A 19,796-nucleotide genomic window follows, 5' to 3' on the forward strand; every position below is an offset into this window, starting at 1 on the left:
ATTTTTACGCCTAAATCTCAAGATCAACTTCAGATCTATCCGTCGATTATAATTTTTTTGTTTTGTTTTTTGGATTATGTCCTTTTTTGTCAAATAAAACCATTTTTACTACCAAAAACAAAACTGCAATATTTTTGCAGGCACGCACAACATTTTTGTAAGCCCATTCACACAATTCTCATGTCACTACCAACTTACCAACATTGTTATTTTTTACATGTAAGTTATTGGTAGATTTGTTTTATGTTTTATTATGTTTTATGCCCTTTTTGTCAAAGAAAGCCTTGTTTTATTTACATGGCAAATGCACAAAATATGCAATACTTTCCCCAGAAAATATTTAATAGTGGTATTAATATTATTAATATTTGTTGTGAAGTAATTGGAGCCTTAAATATGTCAATAATACATAACAACATTGATTTTGGTTCATTATGTTTTTGAGCAATGACAGCAAAAAAAAAAAACAGACTAAAATTCTCAGGGATCTAAAAGAGTCCGACTTAGAAAAGTGTTAAAAATAAGTCATACATCAATAGTATATGTATAGATCAACTTCAGATCTATCCCCTTGTTTATAAGTTTTTATTATTTTCATGTCATATGCCTTTTTTGTCAAAGAAAACCTAGTTTTATTTACAAACCCTGTTTCCATGTGAGTTGGGAAATTGTGTTGGATGTAAATATAAACTGAATACAATGATTTGCAAATCATTGTATTCGGTTTATATTTACATCTAACACAATTTCTCAAATCATATGGAAACGGGGTTTGTACATGGCAAAAACACAAAGTACCGGTATGCAATGTTGTCCCAAGAAAATATTTCAAAGTGGAATATTTAATGTGAAGTAATTGGTGCCTTAAATAAGCCAATAATTCATAACGACATTGATTTTGATTCATTATTATTTTTTGAGCATTGACAGTCAAAAAAAAATCTGACTAAAATTCTCAAGGATCCCCTCGGGCCCCACCCAAAAATGTATTAAAAATAAGTCATACATCAATATTATTTTTACATTTAAATCTCTACATCAATTTCGGCTTTATCTGTCGATTACAAGTTTTTTGTATTATATTTTAATGTTGTATGCCTTTTTTGTTAAAGAAAACCTAACTTTTATTTACATGGCAAAAACAGAAAATATGCAATATTTTCCCAGAAAATATTTCAAAGTGGACTATTTGATGTCAATAATTCATAACAAAATTGATTTTGGTGTATTTTGTTTTTGAGCATTGACGGTCAAAAAAAATCCCACAAAAATTCTCAGGGATCCAAAAGGGTCCCACTCAAAAATCTATTAAAAATAAGTCATATATCAATATTATTTTTACGCCTAAATATCTAGATCAACTTCAGATCTATCCGTTGATCCGTTTTTAAAATCATTTCACCTTTTTAATATTTTCATGTCATATGCCTTTTTTGTAAATGAAAACCTAGTTTTATTTACATTGCAATCACACAAAATGTGAAATATTTTCTGGGGAAAATATTTCAAAGTGGAATATTTGATGTGAAGTAATTGGAGCCTTAATAAATAGGTCAATAATTCATAACAACAATGATTTTGGTTATTATGTTTTTGAGCATCGACAGTCGGGAAAAAAAAATATGACAACAATTCTCAGAAAAGTGTTAAAAATAAGTCATATATCAATATTTTATGTACATTTAAATATCTAGATCAACTTCAGATCTATCCCCTTGTTTAAAAGTTTTTATTATTTTCACGACATATGCATTTTTTGTCAAAGAAAACCTACCGGTAGTTTTATTTACATGGCAAAAACACCAAGAAAATATTTCAAAGTGGAATATATAATGTGAAGTAATTGGAGCCTTAAATAAGCCAATAATTCATAACGACATTGATTTTGATTCATTATTATTTTTTGAGCATTGACAGTCAAAAAAAATCTGACTAAAATTCTCAAGGATCCCCACGGGCCCCACCCAAAAATGTATTAAAAATAAGTCATATATCAATATTATTTTTACATTTAAATCTCTACATCAATTTCAGCTTTATCTGTCGATTACAAGTTTTTTGTATTATATTTTAATGTTGTATGCCTTTTTTGTTAAATAAAACCTACGTTTTATTTACATGGCAAAAACACAAAATAAGCAATATTTTCCCCAGAAAATATTTCAAAGTGGACTATTGATGTGAAGTAATTGGAGCCTTAAATATGTCAATAATTCATAACAAAATTGATTTTGGTGTATTTTGGTTTTGAGCATTGACAGTCAAAAAAAATCCCACAAAAATTCTCAGGGATCCAAAAGGGTCCCACTCAAAAATCTATTAAAAAAAAGTCATATCAATATTATTTATTATTTATTTCAGATCTATCCGTTGATCCGTTTTTTAAAATTTTTAATATTTTCATGTCATATGCCTTTTTTGTAAATGAGAACCTAGTTTTATTTACATTGCAATCACACAAAATGTGAAATATTTTCTGGGGAAATATTTCAAAGTGGAATATTTGATGTGAAGTACTTGGAGCCTTAAATAGGTCAATAATTCATAACGACATTGATTTTGGTTCTTTGTTTTTGAGCATTGACAGTCAAAAAAAAATCTGACTAAAATTCTCAGGGATCTAAAAGAGCCCCACTCAAAAATGTATTTAAAAAATGTCATATATCAATATTATTTTTACGCCTAAATATCTAGATCAACTTCGGATCCATCCGTCGATACGTTTTTGTTTTTTTAATTGTTATTGTTGTATGCCTTTTTTGTCGAAGAAAACCTAGTTTTATTTACGTGGCAAACACACAAAATATGCAATATGATATAATATAAGTGGAATATTTGATGTGAAGTAATTGGATCCTTAAATATGTCAATAATACATAACAACATTGATTTTGGTTTATTATGTTTTTGAGCATTGACAGTCAAAAACAAATCTGACTAAAATTCTCAGGGATCCAAAAGGGCCCCACTCAGAAAAGTGTTAAAAAATAAGTCATATATCAATATTATATGTAAATTTAAATATCTAGATTAACTTCAGATCTATCCCCTTGTTTATACATTTTTATTATTTTCGTGTCATATGCCTTTTTTGTCAAAGAAAACCTAGTTTTATTTACATGGCAAAAACACAAAATATGCAATATTTTCCCGAGAAAATATTTCAAAGTGGAATATTTAATGTGAAGTAATTGGAGCCTTAAATAAGCCAATAATTCATAACGACATTGATTTTGATTCATTATTAGTTTTTGAGCATTGACAGTCAAAAAAAAATCTGACTAAAATTCTCAAGGATCCCCACGGGATATATCAATATTATATTGACATTTAAATATCTAGATGAACTTCACATCCATTAATCGATTACACGTTTTTTAATTATATTTTTATGTTTATGCCTTTTTTCCAACAAAATGTTCTTGTTACATTTCACCTGTTTGCTCTTTTACTTTACATTTGTATGCTTTTTTTTTTTTGCAATAGTATTTTTAGAATGTGCCACGGGCCGTAAACAAATTAACGGCCGCACTTTGGACACCCCGGCTCTACCCCGTCGTGACCCCAAACTCACCGTTTTCACTTGGTTGCCGTTGGCTCCGGTGACCGGCGTGGTGGCCTCAGCGATGACGTACTGCGCGTGAGGCAGGGCCATCATCTGGATCTCTGAGGCTGCAGCAGCCATGTGTTATTTACGTGACAATCTGTGGCAAAGCTGCGAGCATTGGACTCACGGTAGCTTCTGTAGTTCCAGTTGCCGGGTATGTAGGCGTGCTGCACCGCCCCCTGCTGCTGCTGCTGAGCGCTGCTGCTGCTGCTGCTGCTGCCGCCGCCCTGGAGGCTGTGGTTCTGGGCAGGGCTCAGCTCCTGATTGGTCTGTTGGGAGTTGGGGCTGAGAGGCTGGGCGGTGACAGACAGAGAAGAGAAGTCAGAGATGCTGAAGCCCGTGCTCATTTTTAAAAGAGTCTGTCCTTACCTGCGTGACACCTTGTCCAGATCCTGAGGGCTCACTGACTTGGATGTGCTGCACCTGGATGGAGTGCTGGCTGTAGCCATGTGGGTCATGCAGCGGGCCCCCATCCGGGGCCGACTGCTGGGAATGAGGGGAGGAAGCCTGGCAGACAAAAATATGGTCACCACTAGGGGTTTAAAATTTTTTATTTTCATTTGGATCACAATTAATATGTAACGATTCTTAACTCAAAATTTTGTTGTTTTTTTTTTTATAAATCTGTCCTGTCCAGCCACTCAGGCATATCATATTGTTGATGCAGATCAGGGATGTCAAACTCATTTTAGCTCAGGGGCCGCATGGAAAATCTATTCCCACACGGGTCGGACTGGTAAAATCCTGGCATAATAACTTAAAAATAAAGACAACTTCAGATTGTTTCATTTGTCTTACTTTGGCCAAAAATACAACAAACATATTCTGAAAATGTACACATTACAAATAATTAGGGATGTCCGATAATATCGGACTGACGATATTATCGGCCGATAAATGCTTTAAAATGTAACATCAGAAATTATCGGTATCGGTTTCAAAATTATCGGAATCGGTTTCAAAAAGTAAAATGTATGACTTTTTAAAACACCGCTGTGTACACGGACGTAGGGTAAAGTACAGAGCGCCAATAAACCTTAAAGGCACTGCCTTTGCGTGCCGGCCCAGTCACATAATATCTACGGCTTTTCACACACACACACAAGTGAATGCAATGCATACTTGGTCAACAGCCATACAGGTCACACTGAGGGGGGCCGTATAAACAACTTTAACACTGTTACAAATATGCGCCACACTGTGAACCCACACCAAACAAGAATGACAAACACATTTCGGGAGAACATTCGCACCGTAACACAACATAAACACAACAGAACAAATACCCAGAACCCCTTGCAGCACTAACTCTTCCAGAAGCTACAATATACACCCTATCCCCCCACCCACCTCAACCTCCTCATGCTCTCTCAGGGAGAGCATGTCCCAAATTCCAAGCTGCTGTTTTGAGGCATGTTAAAAAAAAAAAATGCACTTTGTGACTTCAATAATAAATATGGCAGTGCCATGTTGGCATTTTTTTCCATAACTTGAGTTGATTTATTTTGGAAAACCTTGTTACATTGTTTAATGCATCCAACGGGGCATCACAACAAAATTATGCATAATAATGTGTTCATTCCACGACTGTATATATCGGTATCGGTTGATATCGGTATCAGTAATTAAGAGTTGGACAATATCGGAATATCGGATATCGGCAAAAAAGCCATTATCGGACATCTCTACAAATAATCCTCTTGGCAAAACACTGCAAGTTTAAAATTCTAAGAAAAAAATTGGTGCAGTTTCTAGAACCCCACGAAGAACATAATGAACTCAGACTTTGTCTCAGTGTTTTTAAAAAAGCCATTAAACTTTAAGCACTTCCTGTTTAGCATTCTCAAGTTGGCAGTTCACCATTGGAGACGTGTTTGAAAAAGCAATAAGAGTGTTTCCTCAAACCGGCGCATTGGTGACATCCACAACTGCAACAACACATTAATTTATATTTATAATACAGACAAAATAATTATCAAAAGGACACCATAGCCGAATTAAAAGTAACATATCTACAAACTCAACCAATGCGAACATGGTAAATTTAAGCATACAATAAAATAGAACAAACAACAGATGTAGAAACACACATTTTTACAATGGCATTCAGGGTGCGCATCATGCATTCAACCAATTGCAAGCACTGCATGGAACTACAAAGATGATGGTCAAGTTGACTTAAGTCTTATTTTATCCGTTGAGTAAATAATTTACAATGAAAGAAGGTATTGTGCGCCATCTGCTGCCAGCCACAACAGGAGCAGCTGATTGCTTAGACCTGCGCTGATTGGAGTAGCAACAGCCAATCCGGAGTCAGCTGACACGTCATCTTTAAAACACTGTCGTGTGTGACGTGGGTTACACTTGAACTGCTATAGCGTCATCCAGTGGACACATTTAGAACAGCAGTTTCTGTCAATAAAAATAATGCAGCTCATTTTTATATTACTAGCAAACTGATCTTCAGGGCCGCGGGCCGGAATAAACCTATTTGTACGTTTGACACCCCTGATGTAGATGATCATATCTGCTGTACAGATTTACTTTACAAAATAAGTGTTGTGTACTTCTCTTGTTGCCTTATTTGTATTTGACTTTATTAAATGTTTGGGTAGAATTTTATTAAAGCGTTTTTTTTAAAAGTAACATTAACATTTATCAGAACTGTTTGTCAATTTTATGGCGGAATGTAGTGAATCATGGAACTGGCACTCAATGTTATTAAAAAGAGTATTATTTTGAATCGAGAATCGAATCTGAATCGAATCGTTACCCCCAAGAATCGAATGGTGTTGTGCCCAAAAAATTACAGCCTGAGTCACTGTATTGTAGAGGTGGGGGGAATTTTAGATGCATCGCAATTCGGACATGGAGGATTATAAAATCAATTAGTGAACGTCAATAATCAACAATCAATAATCGATTTATTTATTGTAAATAAAGTCATGCAGACAGTTCTAAAATGTGGTTGACTGCAGTGAGCCACCTCACCGAGAGATCTGACCAGCTCCTTTATTTTAAGTCACTTTTGTTCCAGTTTTGCACACATTTCGATTAATTTAAACATTTGGGAATTTCCTATTCCAAATTCACTGTTTTTTAAAGTTGCAAGTGATTAACTCGTATTTGGTGAAACGCAAAGACATTTAAAACTGCATCAATATATACATACTGAACAAAAATATAAACACAACACTTTTGTCCAGGTGAAGACACCAGGGCTAGTGTGGTTACACGGGGTCTGCGGTTGTGAGGCCGGTTGGATGTACTGCCAAATTCTCTGAAACGCCTTTGGAGACGGCTTATGGTAGAGAAATGAACATTCAATTCACGGGCAACTGCTCTGGTGGACATTCCTGCAGTCAGCATACCGACTGCACGCTCTCTCAAAACTTGCAACATCTGTGGCATTGTGCTGTGTGATAAAACTGCAACATTTCAGAGTGGCCTTTTATTGTGGGCTGCCTAAGGCACGTATGGGCAGTAATCATGCGGTTTAGTCAGCACCTTGATATGCCACACCTGTGAGATCTTGGCAAAGAAGAAATGCTCACTAACACAGCTTTATGAACAATATTTGAGAGGAGTAGTTTTTTTGTGTATATAGTACAAGTTTTACATCTGGGAGCAAATACAAAAGTGTTGCGTTTATATTTTTGTTCAGTTCAAATGAAAGATGCATCCATAATAGATTTTTAATCGAATCGTGAAGTGCCCAAAGATTCCCACCTCTATTACGTCGTATTACTTCTTCTCTTTAAGGAGAGTTGCGGAACTCACCGGCGCCACCTGGACGACCTGCAGCTGAATGTGCTGCGGCTGGGACAGGCCGCCTCCGGCCTGGGACACGGGGATGTACTGGATCCTCTGGTAGTCTCCCTGCGCCGTCCGGTAGTCTGCGGTGAGCGTCTGCGAGAGCTCCGTCATGGCCTGCGTCAACAAGTCGGTGGTCTGGGGACAGAGGTGCAATCATGCAGCAGCTGCCGAGTTAAAAACTGTAGTCGCCGAGTCTCACCACGACAGCCTCGGCGGTGGTGCCGTCTGCGCTGATGACGGCGGGAGCGCTGCTGATGACGGCCGTCGCTAGAGGAGCTTGGATGGTGTTGGCGAGCTGGGCAAACTCTGGGTGTTTCTTCCTGATGTGCTGCACCATCTTAGTCTGAGATACAAGTGACTCGCTCAGGACGTACTCATGCTAGTGTTAGAATATATCACACAACTTTAGTATGCTTAAAGTCCGTTGCTTTAGTTATTAGCTATTGTGCTCAAGTTAGACTTTGTATCTGTACAAGGACGAAACTCCCTGTCTGAGGGGTGGCCTCAGCCGCAGATGTTATCTTTGGTTTTAGCCGCTAACAGCTAAGCTAAGACGACAGCACACAGACAAAGCGGAGACAAGGCGAAATCACAAGGCCCCCAGCACATTCCCTCACGTATTGTGCGTACTGGACCTGGACCTGCTTTGCATAATATACACTACCGTTCAAAAGTTTGGGTCACCCAAACAATTTTGTGGAATAGCCTTCATTTCTAAGAACAAAATAGATTGTCGAGTTTCAGATGAAAGTTCTCTTTTTCTGGCCATTTTGAGCGTTTAACTGACCCCACAAATGTGATGCTCCAGAAACTCAATCTGCTCAAAGGAAGGTCAGTTTTGTAGCTTCTGTAACGAGCTAAACTGTTTCAGATGTGTGAACATGATTGCACAAGGTTTTCTAATCATCAATTAGCCTTCTGAGCCAATGAGCAAACACATTGTACCATTAGAACACTGGAGTGATAGTTGCTGGAAATGGGCCTCTATACACCTATGTAGATATTGCACCAAAAACCAGACATTTGCAGCTAGAATAGTCATTTACCACATTAGCAATGTATAGAGTGTATTTCTTTATAGTTAAGACTAGTTTAAAGTTATCTTCATTGACAAGTACAGTGCCTTTCCTTCAAATATAAGGACATTTCAATGTGACCCCAAACTTTTGAAAGGTAGTGTATGTGACCACTCCTTTTAGAGACGGCCTTAGTGATGTTGACTGTGGAACTCCTGAATAAATAGAGGGACGCGGGAGCTGAACCTTAGAGCGTAGGCGAGACTGTGACTAAGTGTGCAGCTCCATGCGTTCTCCTCATGAGCTAAATTGAACTCTGTCTCTGCATGGTTCCTTGCTTCTTGTATGATTAAAAGATGTCATCAGTGTTTGAACTGACAGTTAGGACCATGACAAACAGACCAGCCTGTGAGTTCAGTTGGAAAAACTTGAAGAGGCTAACCCTTGGCTAACCCCCAAATGTGGTGAATGTTAAAGGTCCCGGGGGACAGTCTTAAAGGGGAAGTGAAATTAAAAAAAAAAAAAAATTGCCTATCGTTCACAATCATTATGTGAGACAAACGTTTTTTGTTTTTTTTGCATTCTAACTAGGGGTGTAACAGTACGTGTATTTGTATTGAACCGTTTCGGTACGGGGTTTTCGGTTTGGTTCGGAGGTGTACCGAACGAGTTTCCACACGGACATATTAAGTAGCGTAACACACGTTTGTGTAAACAATGCACACCGAGGCACAACACACGGCATGCTAGCAGCGACCGGGCTAGGACAACATGTAAAAGCCAGAGCTGGAAGACCCTCCTGTCTTGTTAAGATCTCCCGTGTGGGAACACTTTGGCTGCGCGATACAACAATGGAGGACCGAGGTTTGCCGACATTGTTCAGCAGCTGCTTCTGACAACACATCAAACATGCTAACCCATTTGAAGCGTCACCACCGCATTCAAGCAGCCTCTCCTCGGCGAGTCAGGCAGGGCTAAAGCAATAACACATGTTTTTATAGCAGCAGATTTAAGTCCATATTGCATTAAGAACTAGATTTTGACCCACTTCTATGGTGGAAGAACAATAAGCCCATATATCCTCTTACTGCCAAGTTAGCCAGGCTGGGGGTGGGGGGGGGGGGGGGGGGGGGTTAATCTGAGGCTGAGTTGACTTGAAACCGTTTAATGTTGCACTTTTTATATGTAGAAGAAAGTTGTGTCATTTTATTTAATCTGAGCAACAACTTGAGGCAGTTTAATGTTGATTAACGCGGACCCCGACTTAAACAAGTGGAAAAACTTATTGGGGTGTTACCATTTAGTGGTCAATTGTACGGAATATGTACTGTACTGTGCAATCTACTAATAAAAGTCTCAATCAATCAATCAAAAAAAGCACTTTATATGTAGAAAGGTTTTGTTAAGAAACCATTCTGAGCCTTATCTTATTAGTTTTTATTTTATGTATGTTGACCACATTAACCCTGGCAATGGACCCTGTGTGTATATGTATGTTATGCCATTGTTTACAAATTTGGTAAATAAATAACAAAAAAAATGTATATTTTGTTGTTTTCTTACTGTACCGAAAATGAACCGAACCGTGACCTCTAAACCAAGGTACGTACCGAACCGAAATTTTTGTGTACCGTTACACCCCTAATTCTAACATATAAAAATCGTCTCGTTCTAGGTGGCTAGCAATGCAGCTAATGGGAGCAATCAATTCTACCTCTAAATCACTTCAAAATGCATTCAAAAACCGTCAACAATACCTAATTTACGTTCTGTAACCTTTATAATAACCAAGCTGGAGCAACATTGTTATTGTAAGAGCAACCGAGGAACTATTTTTCTAGCGTACTAACATATCGCCGTGCTTCGGTTTTAGCCGTAAAAGCTAGCTGTGGAAAGAGATAAGCTAGCTTCTACAACAACACGAAATGCGTTTGAGTTTGTAATGCACAACACTGGTAGGACAGCAATCTGTACTGAGTGAAAAACATCAACAATCACATTACAGTATCTGTAAAGTATTAAAAAAATCTACGTCTACGACACGGATTTCACTTAAAGCGGGGGAGGGGACACTTTAGGCACAAACGGAACAGTACCGGATGCAACACCACTTTGCATGCTCACCTTGCTGCTGTACTGTTTGGCGCAGTGTGGGCAGCAGACCGGCGCGTATGCGATGGTGCCGGCCAGCTGCGTGTGCGTGGTCAGCATCGGGTCGGGCTCGCCGGGGGCAGCCGGGCGCAGCTTGCGGATGCTGGGGGGCAACTCTGCCCCCGGGTGGTTCTTCAGTATGTGCGACTTCCTCTTGCTGGCGCTCTTATACACCTGCGGGAGTCAGAAGCAGCCAGCAGCTTTTTGGTGAGGCGATGTCAGTGTCCTTCTTGTTGAATACAGCATACAGGTGGAACCTCTATTTATGAACTTGGAGCTTTTTGGTGAGGCGATGTCAGTGTTCTTCTTGTTGAATACAGCATACAGTGGAACCTCTATTATGAACTTGGAGGTTCCACTGTACATGTCTCTTGGATCCGATGAAACAATATAATAGATGGCAGCAAAAAGGATTACCTTGTCACAGTACTGGCAGAAGTAGTCCCTGTTGGGCTTGATGATGGGCAACGTCAGCTCAGGGACGTCATTCACATGCATCTCAGGGTGACGCTTGGACAAATGATTGACCTGCAACCGCAATAATAAGTAGACCTCAGACGCTGGCTCTCGTCATCTTGCGACGCCTCAAACTTTGTGCACTCACCAGCATTCCTCTGCGTCGGAATCCCATCATGCATAGCCTGCATTTGAACATAAAGCTCTCAAAGTCGGACGTGGGGGCCTTCAGTTTGAGGCTCTTGGAGCGGAGGATGCGTTCGGCCTTTTTGGCTTCCCGCTCGGGATTGTGCATACGCTGCATGTGCTCCCGCAGCTTATCCTTCCTCTGCACGAAACAGAAAAACATTAACGTCATATATATATATATATATATATATATATATATATATATATATATATATAATATATATATATATATATATATATAATATATATATATATATATATATATATATATATATATATATATATATATATATATATTATTTTTTAGTTAAAAAAAAATTTAATAAATAAATAACAATAATATGTATATGTATAAACAATAATAAATAAAATACATTTCCTATTTTTTATTAAATATATATGTACATATATATATATGTATATAATAAAAATTAGAAAAAAAATAAAAATAATAAGTACATATTAGAATATTAATAAATAAAACCAAAATCATATCTTAAAAAAAAAAAAATTAATAAATGAGGAATAAAGAAATTAAATAAAGATAACAATATGTGTATGTATAAATAATAATGAATAAAATGTTCTATTTTTTTTATTAAATATAATAAATGATAAATAAATGATAAATGGGTTATACTTGTATAGCACTTTTCTACCTTCAAGGTACTCAAAGCGCTTTGACAGTATTTCCACATTTACCCATTCACACACTGATGGAGGGAGCTGCCATGCAAGGCGCTAACCAGCACCCATCAGAGGCAAAGGGGTGAAGTGTCTTGCCCAAGGACACAACGGACGTGACTAGGAAGGTAGAAGGTGGGAATTGAACCCCAGTAACCAGCAACACTCCGATTGCTGGCACAGCCACTTCTACCAACTTCGCCACGCCGTCCCTAATATATATATACATATATATATATATATATATATATATATATATATATATATATATATATATATATATATATATATATATATATATATATATATATATATATAAATAAAATAAAAATTGAAAAAGAAATACAAATAAAATACAAAATAATAATAAGTACATATTAGAATATTAATAAATAAAACCAACGTCATATCTTTTTTTTTAATGTAATAAATAAGAAATTAAAAAAATAAAATAAAAATAACAATGTGTATGTATAAATAATAATAAATAAAATAAATGTCATGTTTTTTATTAATATATATATATATATATATATATATATATATATATATATATATATATATATATATATATATATATATATATATATATATTATATACACAGTCGCGATCAAAAGTTTACACACACTTGTAAAGAACATAATGTCATGGCTGCCTTGAGTTTACAATCATTTCTACAACTCTTATTTTTTTGTGATAGTGATTGGAGCACATACTTGTTGGTCACAAAAAACATTCATGAAGTTTGCTTCTTTTATGAATTTATTATGGGTCTACTGAAAATGTGAGCAAATTTGCTGGGTCAAAAGTATACATACCGCAATGTTAATATTCGGTTACATGTTTCTTGGTGGGGGGGGGGGGGGACTGAGGTCTGGCGGGTTTGGGGGGGTGGGGTTTGGTGGTAGCGCGGGTGTATACTGTAGCGTCCCGGAGGAGTTCGTGCTGCAAAGGGTTCTGGGTATTTGTTCTGTTGTGTTTATGTTGTGTTACGGTGCGGATGTTCTCCCGAAATGTGTTTGTCATTCTTGCTTGGTGTGGGTTCACAGTGTGGCGCATATTTGTAACAGTGTTAAAGTTGCTTATACGACCACCCTCAGTGTGACCTGTATGTCTGTTGATCAAGTATGCCTTGCGTTCACTTATGTGTGTGTAAAAACTGCATATATTATGTGACTGGGCCGGCACGCTGTTTGAATGGAGGATAAGCGGACGTGACGACAGGTTGTAGAGGACGTTAAAGGCAGTGCCTTAAAGGCACGCCCCCAATATTGTTGTCTGGGTGGAAATCGGGAGAATGGTTGCCCCGGGAGATTTTCGGGAGGGGCACTGAAATTCGGGAGTCTCCCGGGAAAATCGGGAGGGTTGGCAAGTATGATCCCCAGGTGCATGTCTTTAAAAAATATGTGTATATATATATATATATATATATATATATATATATATATATATATATATATATATATATATATATATATATATATATATATATATAGTAAATAAAAAAATGAAATATGTATACAGAAAATAGTAAATTTACAAAATATGTAGATATATATTTTTATTTAAATTGATAATAATAGTACCGGTATATATAAATAATAATACATATATAAATAAAATAAACATATCTTTTTTAATAAAAAATAATAAATAAATCACGAAATACAATAAAAATAACAATAATATGTATATATAAAACTAATAAGTAAAATAAATGTCATTTTTAATTAAAAAAAATGTACATTAAAAAATTAACAAATAAATAAAAAATAAAACATTTATCAATAAAATAAACAAATAAATAATAATAATAAAAACATTTTTTTATTATTTTTAAAATTAATAATAATAATAATAATATATGAATAATAATAAATATATAAATAAAACAAACGACATCTATGTCAGCCAGAGAAGTCGACCTACGATGTTACCTTGAACTGCTTGCCGCACGTCTGAGCACAGGAAGTCCCTGCGATCAGAGTGGCGCAGCATGTGTAGCCGCAGCTTGTCTGGCCGACAGAAGGCTTTTTCGCAGCTCGGGCACTGGAAGATCTTCTCCGAATGGAAACAGCGGATGTGCTTCTTCACCTGGGGGAGGAGCAGAGACGGAGGAGAAGTCCGACGACGATGAGTACCAACAAAGTAGCAGAAAAACTCAGCCGTCACTCCTGACAACACACAAGACCAGAGGGAGCAGTTGGAGGTATTGTGCATTCTTTGACCGCACATGAATTGGCCGCCTTCCAGTACCAAGGACTGAGCTACCAGTGCTTATTAAGTAGGAGCAGGATTAAACATTCTTCATTGGGAAGGAGGAAATTACATTTAAAAGCAGGCAGTGCCAATTTAGCTCCATGATTTGTTTGAACTGCCCCCGCCAGAGGCTACTGGGTATGCGCACAGAGCACCGTGACCACGCCGATGACCTCGCTGGCATTAACCACCTTTTACCGGGACTGCTGCAGCCGGTCGTCTCGTTTCACTTCCGTGGACTCCGACCCAGTGTGCATTTAAGACCGCAATGCTGTTGTTTAACGGCAACAGGTGTCGGTGGGTTTCGCCGCTCTGCTCGTTTCCTTGGAATCACACTAGCAGGACTAACGGCGAGCCATCGTGCTAAAAATTCGTCTTGAAGACACTTTTTTGGCAATTTCCGACATTGGCAAAATGCGACCCCCAATGGAAGTCATGCACTCGCTGTGTCTGTGCATATAATAACTATATTCGTGTATTTTGATATTCAATAAACAAGTTTTATACTACAAATGATCAAATGTATGATAAGGTCAAACTGGCTTGCAGGCCACCTACGGATCGTAGCTGTTTAAAAAAAAACACACACACACACACATAAAGGATAAATAGTCCAAAGTGCGGCCCAGGGTCCATTTGCGGCCCGTAGCTAATGTTAAACGGCACAATCATTAGCATTCTAAAATTAGCATGCTAGCTTTTTTGCAAATTTTGCAGGTATACACCTGAGCGTCAATTATTTGTCAATTGACGAATGATACCTGGTAATATGCTAGCTTTTTTAAAGCCAATTTTGTAGTCCTAAATGTCAGAATAATTGTATCTAAATGATCACAAAACGTTGTGGTTCCATGAGTTCCCGGCAAGCAGACAAAAGCCAGTGTTTCCCACACATTCATTTATTTGTGGCGGCCCGCCACGAAAGAATTACGTCCGCCACAAATTTCTTTTTTTTTTTTTTTTTTTAAATTTTTGTCCTGTCCAGCTTCTCAGGCAAATCATATAGTTGATATAGATGCCCATATAGGCTGTTCAGGTTTACTTTACAAAAGAGAAGTGTAGGATACTTCTCTTGTTGCCTTATTTGTATTTGACCACTACTGTTTTCTGTTTATTTGTTACTGACTGTGGCAGGACACCTCTGCCTCTGTTTCACTTTATGTTGCTGGTAAATAATATGGTTGTAGTAGTAGGCTAAAGTTAAATTATTTAGTATGCACTAATTAAAGGGGCAGAGCTTTAAGAGACATTTTAGCTTTTATATTTTATAAGATATATTTTTTGTAAGAACCACAATTAAATATATTTCAGTGAATAACTTATTGTTCAAATCTGTATATAAATATGTACATAAAGTGTTGTAATTATATTGTAAAATGGATGGATGGATGGATGGATGGATGGATGGATGGATGGATGGACGTTTAAAACAAAACTGTTATTATTAATTAGTAAGTACACATTTTTTTAGCCTTTTTAGAAAAAAATCATATCATTGTAGTAAATTATGCATATTACTCGATGATATAAAATAAATAATGTCATGGTGACCACGCCCATAGCCACGCCCCTGCCGCCACAGGTATCTTGGCAGTTTATGGGAAACACTGAAAGCTGTCTTTGATCTTACCAATCAAAAGGCTTGTAAAACTCCACTGTGTAGGATGGGAAGCGACATGTCGGTTTCTTTGATGTATTGTAATCCACAGGAAGATTTTGTCTTGACCCGAGATCTACAAAGCGGACAGGAAGCAGGACCTGACCAGCCTCCAGGCACCTTTTCTTTGAACTGTTTTGTAACCAAAGGCGACGGCTGTTTACGACCCCCCTTCCTTTAGAAACAGCTGTTGCCATGTAACCAGGGAAAGTCAAAAATTGGTCTCTTCAGTTCCCAACTGTTTAAAGGAAAGACCATGTAACACAGTGGTAAAAATGCCCCTGGGACAACTGTGTTGCTGCCATTAAATTCTAAATTTATGATTATTTGCAAAAAAACATTTTGTTTCTCAGTTTGAACATTAAATATCTTGTCTTTGCAGTCTATTCAATTGAATATAAGTTGAAAAGGATTTGCAAATTATTGTATTCTGTTTTTATTTACCATTTACACAACGTGCCAACTTCACTGGTTTTGTAATCGCAAAAGGACTTTCAGCACCAACCTGGATAAAGTCGGAAAAGGTCTTCTTGCAGGACGGGCAGGTGAAGGTCCCGTCCACAGCGTGCACCTCGATGTGGTCTCGGAGCGAGTCCAGCCGCTCGAAGGTCTGGGCGCACAAGAGACAAGAGTACGTGCGGGTCTCCGTGTGCACCAGCAGGTGGTCGTCCAGGGCCGTGTCGTTCATGAAGGTCTTGCTGCACAGGTGGCAGGGGAAGACGAAGGTGTCGCGGCCGTGGACCCGCAGGTGCAGGTCCAGCTTGTCCTTGTCGCGGAAGGCCTTGTCGCAGTGTTTGCACTTGAAGGGACGGAAGCTCTTCCGGACGAAGTGATGCTGCAGCGCCGCGTTCTGACAAGACAAAATGTTTGTGGTTTGTAACGGCGGAGCGTATTAGCGTGCACGATCTTGTCTGACATTCATCACCCGGGTCTTGCCTACCTGCACGTCCGTCTTTGGACGAGAAAGGCGTGAAGGAGGAGAAACACAATCTTTGAAGCAAAAACACATGCCGCAACAGACGCCACGCGGGACCTCACCCGTATCCTTTTCACGCGCCGCACGTCCTGAGACGAGAGCTGAGCGTCCGACTGGTCGCTCTGCGTGGGGTCCTCCTTCACGGGCACGCTCAGGTCCACGCCGGAGGGCTGGGCGGCGGAGGGCTCGCCGGCATCCGACGTCATTTGTCCCTCCGCTTCCGTGTCGGGTTCGGACACAATCACCTCCACGCCGTTCTGGGCCGCCTCAGCGGGATCTTCCAGCGGCTGTGCCTCCGCCAGCTCCAGCATCTCCTGGGAAGGTGGAATAAAATGACACTTTTGCGGACGGCACCATAATAGCACCGGTACAAAGAACTAAGCCACTATCGGTGCTAATTTAGTCCATCCATTCATCCATTTTCTACCGCTTATCCCTTTCGGGGTGGCGGGGGCTGATGGAGCCTATCTCAGCTGCAGTCGGGCGGAAGGCGGGGTACACCCTGGACAAGTCGCCACCTCATCGCAGGGCCAACACAGATAGAGAGACAACATTCACACACTAGGACTAATTTAGTGTTGCCAATCAACCTATCCCCAGGTGCATGTCTTGAGAGGTAGGAGGGGCCTATCCCCAGGTGCATGTCTTTGGAGGTGGGAGGGGCCTATCCCCAGGTGCATGTCTTTGGAGGTGGGAGGAAGTCGGAGTACCCGGAGGGAACCCACGCAGTCACGGGGAGAACATGCAAACTCCACACATCCTGATAATGAATAACAGGGGTGTCCAAAGTGTGGCCCAGGGGCCATTTGCAAAAATACTATTAAAAAAAAAAAAGTAACGAGAAAAGGTAGCAATGTTGTAGGGTTGTACGGTATACCGGTACTAGTGTAGTATCTAGACTGACCATACGTCCTCTTTTCCCCAGACATGTCCTCTTTTGCGCAGCTGTCCGAGCGGAGTTTCTTAAATGCCTCAAATGTCCGGCATTTTGAGTTAGGGTGGCGTGTATTTTCAATGTACGTTCAAGGTTAAGAAGGGGTTAAAAACAAAACAAATTGTGAAGGTGTGCGCACGCAGCAGCATTGGTGAGGAAGGGGCAGAGACAGAGAGAGAGAGAGAGAGTTATGATAAACGCGCATGCGTCGCCAGGCTCTGCTTTTTATCCATAGATTTATCACATTTAATTTTGTATTATCTATAGCAGGGGTGTCAAAAGTGTGCCCCAGAAGCCATTTGCGGCCCACAGCTAATGTTTTAAAGGCCCACGGCACATTCTAAAAATACTATTAAAATAAACAAAAACATAACAGAAGTGAAATAAAAGAAGCTTAAAGGTGAAATGTAATTTAGAAAAAGTTGTAATGTTGACTAATAAAACAAAGCTGTTTTTTTTTTATTTCAAACTGTAATTGCTCAAAACATAATATTGAATCAAAATCAATGTTATTATGAATTATTGACCTATCCAAGGTTCCCATTACTTCACATCAAATATTCCACTTTAAAAAATATTTTTGGTGCAAGATTTGGCATATTTTGTGTGTTTGCCATAAAAAAACATAGTTTTGTTTGACAAAAAAAGGGCGGAAAACAAACAAACAAAAAAACAACATAAAAAAAAAACTAAAACATTTTGAAATGAGGAATAGATGTGAAGTTGATGTAGACTCCAGAGATTTAAGCGTTAAATATAAAATGTATGTATGGCCTGGCACACCATTATCATCATTTCATGACCCAAGGGGGGGGGGGGGGGTGATTTTATTTTTTTTCATAAAGAAATACAATCATGTGTGCTTACAGACTGTATCCCTGCAGACTGTATTGATCTATATTGATACATAATGTATATATTGTGTTTTTTATGTTGATTTAATTTTTTTTTTTTAATTTTTTTTTTAATTTTTTTAATTTCTTGTGCGGCCCGGTACCAATCAGTGGTTGGGGACCACTGCTTTAAGACAAAGCTAGCTAGCTAGCAGCTAACATCCATCCGCAGTCTGCAGTGTTTTAGATACTTCTAAATCACTAATCCTCGCCTCCATGGCAACAAATAAAGTAGGTTTCTTACAAGTGTCATCCCTGCAGGACGAGGAATAGCTAAACATGCTTCACTACACACTGTAGGAGGATACAATAGCTCACCGCTAACAGCAAGCTAGCGCTCCTCAATGTAAACAAATGGGTGGATCTACACCTGACATCCACTGTAATGATACCAAGTACAATAGCGTATCTAGTCGATACTACTATGATTACATCGATATTTTTTATCGTCACAAAATCTTTTTACCTTTTTGTAAAATTCATATTATGTTTATAAACTCAGTAAATATGTTCCTGGACACATGAGGACTTTGAATATGACCAATGTATGATCCTGTAACTACTTGGTATCGAATCGATACCCAAAGGTGTAGTATCATCCAAAACTAATGTAAAGTATCCAAACAAAGAATAATAAGTGTTTATTATTTTTTAACAGAAGTGTAGATAGAACATGTTGAAACGGAAAATAAGCAGATATTAACAGTAAATGAACAAGTGGAAAAATAATAAATTTTTACAGTTTGTCCCTCATAATTCTGACAAAATAATAGAATGGGGAATGACACAATATATTACTGCATACGTCAGCAGACTAATTAGGAGCTTTTGTTTGCTTAATTACTACTAAAAGACAAGTTATCTTATATGTTCATTATTTCATTTAAGGACAAAATTGTTCTTCAATTGCATTAAGAAACATATGTTTAATGCACCGTAAGATGATTTGTTAAAATAAAGCCAATAATGCCATTTTTTGTGGTCCCCTTTATTTAGAGAAGTATCGAAATACATTTTGGTACCGGTACCAAAATATTGGTATCAGGACAACCCACTATGTTGACTCTAATAACACAAGGCTGTTTTTTTCTTTAAAACTGTCTTGGCTCAAAAAATAATACTGAATCAAAATCAATGTTGTTATGAATTATTGACCT

The 19,796-nt window shown here is 38.2% G+C and overlaps 1 protein-coding gene across 1 annotated transcript in view; it reads right to left on the reverse strand.

Annotated features, from left to right (window-relative positions):
* Nucleotides 1–19,796, reverse strand: part of prdm10 (PR domain containing 10) — a 45,384-nt gene that overhangs the window by 3,354 nt on the left and 22,234 nt on the right. Inside the window, 12 exon segments of the mRNA XM_062060866.1 lie at nucleotides 3,575–3,672; nucleotides 3,735–3,900; nucleotides 3,977–4,114; nucleotides 7,388–7,558; nucleotides 7,623–7,766; nucleotides 10,564–10,764; nucleotides 11,008–11,118; nucleotides 11,195–11,374; nucleotides 13,858–13,878; nucleotides 13,880–14,014; nucleotides 16,342–16,686; nucleotides 16,875–17,126. Of these exon segments, the coding sequence (XP_061916850.1) occupies nucleotides 3,575–3,672; nucleotides 3,735–3,900; nucleotides 3,977–4,114; nucleotides 7,388–7,558; nucleotides 7,623–7,766; nucleotides 10,564–10,764; nucleotides 11,008–11,118; nucleotides 11,195–11,374; nucleotides 13,858–13,878; nucleotides 13,880–14,014; nucleotides 16,342–16,686; nucleotides 16,875–17,126 (1,962 nt within the window).

The sequence above is a fragment of the Entelurus aequoreus genome, linkage group LG10 (genome assembly GCF_033978785.1).
Source record: "Entelurus aequoreus isolate RoL-2023_Sb linkage group LG10, RoL_Eaeq_v1.1, whole genome shotgun sequence".
Classification (NCBI taxonomy): domain Eukaryota; kingdom Metazoa; phylum Chordata; class Actinopteri; order Syngnathiformes; family Syngnathidae; genus Entelurus; species Entelurus aequoreus.